The sequence below is a fragment of the Octopus sinensis genome, linkage group LG1 (assembly GCF_006345805.1).
Source record: "Octopus sinensis linkage group LG1, ASM634580v1, whole genome shotgun sequence".
In the NCBI taxonomy this organism is placed as follows: Eukaryota; Metazoa; Mollusca; class Cephalopoda; order Octopoda; family Octopodidae; genus Octopus; species Octopus sinensis.
In genome coordinates this window covers 134,117,205-134,126,747 of record NC_042997.1, presented here as the reverse complement: position 1 = coordinate 134,126,747, position 9,543 = coordinate 134,117,205, and the positions used below count along the sequence as shown (strand labels likewise).

At 34.7% G+C, this 9,543-nt stretch overlaps 1 protein-coding gene across 1 annotated transcript; it reads left to right on the top strand.

Moving 5' to 3' along the window:
* Positions 1-2,549: 2,549 nt before the first annotated feature.
* On the top strand, positions 2,550-4,394 carry LOC118764263 (interleukin 17-like protein). Its single transcript, XM_036504814.1, has 2 exons — positions 2,550-2,568; positions 3,450-4,394. Exons 1-2 carry the CDS (start codon positions 2,566-2,568, stop codon positions 3,966-3,968), a joined length of 522 nt encoding a protein of 173 aa, XP_036360707.1. The 5' UTR covers positions 2,550-2,565; the 3' UTR covers positions 3,969-4,394.
* Positions 4,395-9,543: the final 5,149 nt, after the last annotated feature.

The window sequence follows — 9,543 nt, the reverse complement described above, 5'->3', positions numbered from 1 at the left end:
CTTCTTTTCAGTTGTAAAGGAAACTACTGTAATCTAGTTACGGATACATCAAAAGGAAGGGGGTGTTGTAATGACCCCGATGTCTTCTATTACATCTGTGGAAATTTCACTCCCACAGGCTCAAAGGCGCAACGTTAATAAATTTGTCATGAAGATGTATATTACGTACTTCAAAGTCACACTTGGAGCTTAGGACAAAACCTGGGATCCCCACAAAATTTGAAAAAGATATGTTGAAACTTTGCGATGATGGTCTGAAAGAAAGAGTGCAAAGAGATCAATACAAAAGCCAAACGAAAATTGCAATACCCAGATATCCTATCAGCGCGTCGACAGGTTGCACACTCCAAGGAAATATCTGTGTCTGTATTTATTGAGATGTCACAGATTGATGATGAAGCCCTCAATTCACCTACAGGTGATGAAGATGAACGCCTTATGCCATCTGATTCAGACTGTGGTCATTTTTCTCTGTTTAGTCAACTTGAATTGAATGATCTGGTTAGGGATTTGTTTGAGCCAAAGCAGAATTATTGGCTTCCAGGTTTGCAAGAGATAAGACTGCTGAAACCTGACACTTGTGTTTCCATTTATTGTAACAGAGAAGCAGAACTGTGGACGTACTTCCTTTCAGATGGTCAACATGTTTATTGCAATGATGTTGAAGGGATTCTTCTCAATATGGGAGTGCTGGCAAATATTTCACGTGAGTGGAGACTTCTTGACAACTCTAAAACCAGATTGAATTTTTTTTTACTCCACAACGGAATTTGTATGGCTCAATTCCAATAGTACATTCTATAAAAATGAAAGAGTAGTATGCCAACATCAAGAGAATTCTGGAGAGGTTGCACTATCATGTTCATGGACGAGCAATTTGTGTCGATCTGAAAATTGCAAACCTTCTACTGGGCCTTGTTTCCTGTGCTACTGGGAGAGTAGGGCTACAAAGGATCACTGAGTGGGAAAAGAGCACTTCGATGGAAAATGGGCATTAAATTAAGTCATTTGGGTGAGTTCCAGACTACTTGAGTGATGTTAGGGAAGAAGAAGGTGAACCCTTTTATCAAGACGTAAAAGAAATGGAAGAACGCTACCAAGGCCAATGGGATTCAAATACAACGGCAAATTACCGCGGGAGCTGGATGAGAGATTTTCCAGAAGTTGTGTACGAGATAGTCAAAGAAAAACAGAGGAAGTTCTTGCAGTAATAGCACGATCAAAATGAATGACCACAATGAATAGAGATTTTGTAGTAATATTTTCTTATTACCAAATTTAATTTTTAAATGCTAATGTGTAATTACTCCACAACTTCGTGTTTTGACTTATTACATTATGAGCATTAGATAGCTTTTCTAGCCAAATTAAAAAATTTTATATCTCAAAAATTCTATGTGGTAGATAAAATCTGATGCCAGATTTGGATTCAGTGCCTCCAAATTAGCTAAAGACTATTGATAAACCCTGTGGTAGAAAACGTGCTGATGGGTGTAATAATTCCTGGAGTGCACACAAAGCAATGAAAATCCAAATAAAAACATATTCTTCGATAACGAAAATTAACATCGATGAAGAATGTACAAAGAATAGATAGACACCTTATTGCATAGATCCTAACTTTTCTACATGTACCCCATAACGAGGAAATTATGGAGTAGCGGAGGCGTGGGGTGGAATTTTGATATGAAATATTTATAATCTCCGGTACTGAACAATTGCTTGTTACACCATTTTGGGTATTACTCAACTTTGCAGTTACGTTGGCAATATTCCTTCGTATTGTTTGTATGTTTGTTAATCAAATAGTGATGCGAATTTCGTGATCACAAGGTATATAAATACTTGAACCTGAGACGATATAAATTATTTTATTGTAATTGCGTAGTTACTCTGAATAACTTGGAGAGACTGTTCTGAGAGACAGAAAAAATTCTATCAAAATTACATAACATAGTAAAACTTATAAAGAATATAAAATGACATTTGAAATTATCATCGTTGTTTATTCCAATCTAAAAGAAGGGAAATATTGTTATTACAGATGTGTACACTAATGATACAATTAGAACGCTGAAGTACGCTTAAAGTAGATTTTTCTCTGCACAACAGTGACTGCATAATACTATGTTAAAATTAGAGAAAGCGGGCAATAGGGCGTATATCGCAACTGAGATGACTGTGTATCATTGAGATCTACAATAACACCTACGATACTGGGTCAGGATAGTAGTTAAATTCTATAATTTATTAGAAAGTATTACACATAGTCCAGATTCACCATACAGCCGGATGAGGGCACTTCTGTATAGTTTGGAGTCCCACTCGTTGATATTTTTAAATCAAATACTTTTCCTGTTGTTTTATGAATAACATTAACATAAGTGGATTTTGCAACGGTATATAAGGAGCAAATCAAGGAGAGTCGATATCATTTAGAAGCAAATCACATTCAGAAACGAGTTAAATATCTGGCTGCCTTAGTGCCTTACTGACTTACAAGCTGTATTGCTCTCATCTTACTTTATATTTCAAAGCGAAAAAAACACCACAGTAAAAATAACGATGGTAAGTAGACTTCAGTTTATGTTTACTAGCGAATTTCTTCATGCCACTCTTTCTGAAGTAAAGCGTCCGATTCTACAATAATGAAAAACTATGTATCTATGAATGCACACACACACACACACACACACACTCATACCAAAATTGCGAGGATGATTTAGTTCTTGACTGAGGATAGAAAGCTTCGAATGACCAGTCCTTGTTTTTTTTTTGTATCGTCTATCTGGGTGTTTTGTTGCCCCTTTTTGTATCACCTAGTTGTCTATGTCTATGTAATGAATTAGGTTTATGATGCATATGCTATGATACATATGCTATGGGATGTAATGTCAGTGATGCTTCTGTGGTCTAAAGATTTTTAGACCCCACTTTCGAAGCTGGTCCAGTCGTGATTGTTCAAGTCCTAGCTGGCATCCCAATGACACGCAAACACTGGTCTGACCTGGAACTGAATGGACTTCATTGCATGGACTTCATCGCATCTTCTATCTTTCCACTTTCTCTCACTTCCTCACTCAGTCTCTTTCGCCCTCTCCTTCTCTCTCTTTCTCTTTCTTTCTCTCTCTCTCCCTCTCTCCCTCTCTCTCTCTCTCTCTCTCACTCCATGTATAGTGTTGTGACTTAGGCGAGTTTTTATCCCAATAACATTAACACACGCAGTGATGCAACACACGACTTCACATAATGTATCGTGCAAACCAGACACAGAAAAGAGGTAGCTATCTCTCTCTCTCTATCTATCTATCTATCTATCTATCTATCTATCTATCTATCTATCTATCTATCTAACTACCTATCTGTCTATTTATAGATATACATATACGTGTGTATATATATATATTAACGTAGAAAGCCTAATGAAAATATATCTTGTTTTATTACAGGATCTCTCACAAGTTGTAATCTTTCTCATCTTGAACTTCATCTTGATTGTATCTTCGGCATCAATTCCAACCCAATGTAAAATACCATCAGACTTAAAAGTCCGCTACAAGAGCTTGTCCAAAGCAGCCATTGACAATAATTTTTTTCTGCCAGCTGAAATGGCTCCAGCCGAAAACCGGACAACACTGACCGATGGTGATAAAAAGTGCCCAGTATCGCTTGAATCTTTTGGTGAAATCCGCGAACGTTCAACCTGTCCTTGGTACCTGGACATTACGCATGATTCAACAGTTTTCCCTCCATCACGTAGGGAAGCGAGATGTCGCTGTGAAACCTGTGTCGGCCCTAAGTACACCAATCAAGAATGTACGCCTGTACACACTAAAATGACTGTCCTGAAACGAACAGGTGAATGTATTGATGGATTGTATGTGTATAAACCAGATATAATTTATGTATCCACAGCCTGTGTGTGTGCACGGAAGGTTGATGTCAATAGAGACGACAATGGGAACTAAAAATCGACCAAATGCTAAATTGTTCGTTCAATGCGTGTAACGCAAAAGTTATTCATAGTATCATGGAACGACGAGTTGACCACCGTGTGGTTTTTATTATTATTATTATTATCATTATTTTCTCTCTTATTTTCATTTCTTGATTTTAATTTTTTTATCTCCGTCTTTATTTATTTTATCTTGTTACCTTTGTCAATTGAATAATAAATTACAGCATATGTATATGAGGTTCATGAACCGATATGAATCTAACCGAAATTACGCGTGAATTTGCAAATTGGAGGATAACGTTCATAGAGCCAAAGTGAGTTGGAAAGAGTATAGGTGCATACGCATGCATATATGCACACATCCTCCTTCCTACACATTTTATTTAGCATATATTTCTAGTGTATATATATATATATATATATATAATATAATAATAAATAAAATAAAACATATGCATATATACAAACATATATGTACGTACCTACCTCTACATGTACATATATATATATATTATATATATATATATTTTTATATATATATATATATATATATATATATATATATATATATTATATATATATATATATATATATATATATATATATATATACTGTTTTTACTCATCAGAAGTGACAACTTACAGGAATGAAAGCAAATGTAGAACATTCATTGATACATTATCAGTGAAAGACTCCGTTTTGCATCCCTCAAGTTTTCTTGTTTGCAATCATCAGATGGTAAACCCCCGCTTGATTTTCTCTTGTATATTCATAGTCTAAATATTTTTATGGTTGCTGGAAATCGTAGCCTTTCAGTTACATACATACATACATACATATATATATATATATATATATATATATATATAATATATATATATATATAATATATATATATATATATATATATATATATGCACACGGCAAGCAAGGCATGTTTAAAATAACTGTGTATATAGAATAAATTTAAACTAATTAAAGAAATATTTATACGTATGTATTGTTCCCTATTGGATATTTATATTCCTTTCAATATGTAATATATAATTAATTTTATAGTTTGTACATTATTTTAGTAAATAAGACTTTTGTATAATTTTATAAGAATTTATTTCCCAATAACATTGTGTTTAATATAATCTTGTTCTATATATTTCATAAATATAGGGAGCAAGAACTGACCAGTTTATACTGTGTATAAATTATAATTGTAACATAAAATTGCATTTAATGAATAAAATATAATATAAACACAAATATTCCACCTTTGTTATTTCTTATGCATTATACTTTTGCTCTGGGTAAATCATATTGGACAGCTGGATGTCTCATCCAAATCTTTTATCGGTGTTTTTTTTCTGCGGCTTTTTATATACCAGTTTTGTACTTTTAGTGTACTTGGTTGTTTATTAAAGATAAAAGGATTTCTGTAAACAATGCCTGTACTATGCTAGAATTATACGAAGATGAAGTCTCAACAGCTTCCCTTATAATGAGTATATATATATATATATAATATATATATATATATATATATATATATATATACCTAAATGTACGAGCAGCGAGAGACATATTACTTCCTGTGTTTGATTCTCTCTGAACTCACTATTTAAAATATACCTAATGGAAGAGTATGCGAACGGGTGTGGATATACCCGTTTCGCGGTACAAAATAAAGTACGACGACGTCTTTGGTGCCGTCTGGTGAACCCGAAAGAAAATATCAATTTTGGACCGTTGAAATTGGATAAACAAATATTTCGAAAAACTTATTAACGAAAACTGTAGAACGCAAATCCAGAATAATCAAGAAATATATCATGTATTCTCTAACTTTATCTGTTCGAGACAATAATGACTAAATTACATATTTCTTGATGTTTTTATACTTGCGTTCTAAATTGTTACGTCTGATTTTCATTGAACATTCTGTTTGAATTTGTGTAATTTCGCGATGTATGAACTTCTTTTTCAAGCTTGAATGCAGGTTCAATGTATCTGACACATTTGTCATATACCATAAAATATAGAAAACGCAGATTCTTCGTCGATGAGATATTTTCAAATACCTGTTTACTCTACTTCGCCAGTCCAAATTTGTTATATTCCTCTTCAGAGAATGACCAGGCAGCCACTCAAAATTTCATCATTTCCTCAGTTTACATTCCTTATCTTTTAGCATTAATCAGGAGTTTGAAACCCATTCCGAATAACCTTCTATTAAATAATTTTTAAATAGCGATTTCAGATACGAATAAGAGAGAAAAAAGCACAGGATGTAAATTTTCCATCGCCCCTCATACATAGTGTATTATTAGACACAGTACATCCACTAACAAACTCGCTCACGGGCTATCATCTTTTTGAAGGTGGAGTAAGTAACAAAATACCCACCGTCATAGCCGTTGCACCGGCGAACACACACTGTTACACTCGCATAATATATTCACGTCCCCAAGCAATAAATATAATAGCAAAGGATTCACGATATGGTCAAGAAACAACAACACAAAGGACAGCACTAACAACAATAACAGTAATAACAACAACACTAATATGATGAACAATAAGATGTTATATGCTATATTCAATTGGTTCAGGAATTGACATACTGATAACTGAAACAGCTTGACCTTTAGGCGATAGAAGCAAATGTAGATATCTTTTATCATTTAATTGTTAGTTTTGCTTATTGGACTGCGACCAGACTAAGGCACCTCTTTTAAGGGTTTTGGTCGAACAAATCCACATCATTACTTATATCTTTCTTTACTTAAGTCAATTACTTATTCTATCGGTGCTGCACGGAATTTTGTCAGTGAACAGGTCGCGGTATCAAAGCGACGAAAATATTTTGGCAAATTATATTTAAATGTTGAAGTGAATCTATCGATTTTTGTGTGTTTTTAAACGGCTTATGAATACCTTCCACGCTGCAGTTGTTTGTCTTTCAGCACACGATCTCTTATCAGGTCACTTGCTATGCAAATACATCTCCGTAATAATATAAATAAATAACTAAATGAGTAGAAACTGAACCGGTGAATGTGTTAATTAATAAGGCATTAAGACAGAATGACTCTCCTAAAGGCACAACAATATACATATATATATGTGTGTGTGTGTGTGTGTGTGTGTGTGTGTGTGTGTGTGTGTGTGTGTGTGTGTGTGTGTGTGTGTGTGTATGTATGTATGTATGTATGTATGTATACGTACATACTTACATGTATACGTATATACATATAAATATGTGGGCACAGAACGATCCTGAATTGGGCAGAGGACACATGGCCCGTGGTCCCAGCCTTAGATGAACCTTGAAACTAATGTTCAGGTCATTTGGACAATGCTGGCAGTATATTCTCCACATCGTACAAATGATATACCGCTCGCAGCGGCGCTGGAGACAGTAGAGTTTCAAGGCTTTAAGGCGGTCCCAGTAATCGAGATCAGTCATGCCTTCAATTCGTTTAGTGAGTGCCCTCTGGGGTGATTCAATTTTCGATGTTTTGTATGGGCAGACCAAAAGGGGCAGCAGTATTCGAAGTGTGGCCGTACAAAGGAAGAGAAAAGTGAAATGATGACACCTTGTTCTCTGAACCGGAAGATTATATATACACTTTAGATGAGTTGTAGTGCACCTGAGCACTGTACACAATTATTATTATTATTATTATTATTATTATTATTATTATTATTATTATTATTATTATTATTAAGATCTAGGAGCACATCTTACGAGCTATATCGACCGTATTGTTGATGTTGGCACTCCAACTGAGATTGTTATCAACAATTACACCTAGGTCTCTGATATTATTAGATGCTGTGAGCAGTTCCCCTGAAGGAAGAGAGTATGGCTGTTTTAGTATAGACTTTCTTCCAAAATGCATCAGCTCAAATTTTCCCTCGTTTAGTTGCATTTTGTTTTTGTCTGCCCATTGACTCACCACATATAGATCAGTCTTCTTCTTTATTGATGGTTTTCTGGAGCTTAGTGTCATCAACAAATACTTTCACTCTGCAGTGTGTTACGACGCTGGAAAGGTCGTTTATGTAAATTATGAAGAGTAGCGGACCCAAGACAGTCCCCTGGGGGACACCGCTGGTGACTTTTGCTGGGCTTGAGTGGACTCCATTGACTACAACATGTTGTGTTCTATTCGCCAGGAAATACTTAATCCAGTGTAGAGGTTTTCCACACATTCCAGCATTTGCCAATATTGATAGTAAGATATTATGGTCAGCCCTGTCGAACACTTTACCGAAGTCAAGATATATGACATCAGAGTTCGAACCTGTTCCCAAGGCTTTAAGTATATCTTCTTCAATGTAGTGTAAGAGCTGTGTTAGACAGTCCCTGCCACAGCGAAAGCCATGCTGGTTTCCATTTAGTAGTTTGTGGATCTCCAGGAAATCAGCTATCCTTGATCTTACCACTCGTTCAAACACTTTAAGATATATATATATATACTTGCAGTATAGCCCGGCTTTGCTCGGGATTAAGTTAGGATTATTAAACTAATCAAGCTCTTTATTTCAAAGCAAACTAAGTAACATCGACGTCAAATTTGAGTGAAATCCGTTGAAATTGGTAAACTTTTGGCTGAAATTTTGCAGACAATTTGATTGGGAAATCCCATAAATAATCGGTTTATCGATTTTTCCACTCATCGATTGTATTTTTTTGCGGGGGGGGTCGTTTTTGGAGAACTTAAAGCATTCAAAGATCTCGTGAGTCCTAAGTAATGCTGGCATCAAGTTTGAACAAAATACATCAAAATCGGTAGACGTTATGGTTGAAAAGAGTCAGATCTATCCTTTCGAAAACATGGACAGTTTCGAAACATTGTTTACAAAATACAAATTTGTAAACACCCAGACGTGAGTTTTGTAAGTGGAATAGAGAGATAAACATTCTCCCACGGAGATGTGAGAGTCAGATCTCTACTTTCGGAAACATGAACAGTTTCGAAACATTGTTTACAAAATAATAGCTGATCGTTTGCGAAGGAGCGGGTCTACAGTCAACACTTCGGTCCTTTGCTCTGGTAACCTCTGCTCTCTCCCATAGTCACGCACGACCAGCTATATTTCGCTATGAGTAGAGCAACGGATTCAGCTAATTTGGAAATTAGTTGTGGAGAAACGGAGAATATCGTTTATATTGTGTGTGTGTATATATATATATATATATATATATATATATTTATATATATTTATTTATATATATATATTTATATATATATATATATATATATATATATGTGTGTGTGTGTGTGTGTGTGTGTGTGTGTGTGTATATATAAAGGAAATGAAGAAAATGCTGACAAAATAATTTAAGTAAGGGAGAGTGTATTTAATTAGGTGAAAGTTCTTTTTACCGGTTGCGCATTTGTTATGCTTATCAAAAGATATTTTTTAAGAGAGATAGAGTTCCTTTCTGATAGATTTTTTCTCTTTTCTCTTTTCATTTCCTTTTTTTATATATCACAACTCGTGTTCCAATCTCCTTTTTTAAATATATATATATATATATATATATATATATACGGGCAACACACACACACACATTGCATACA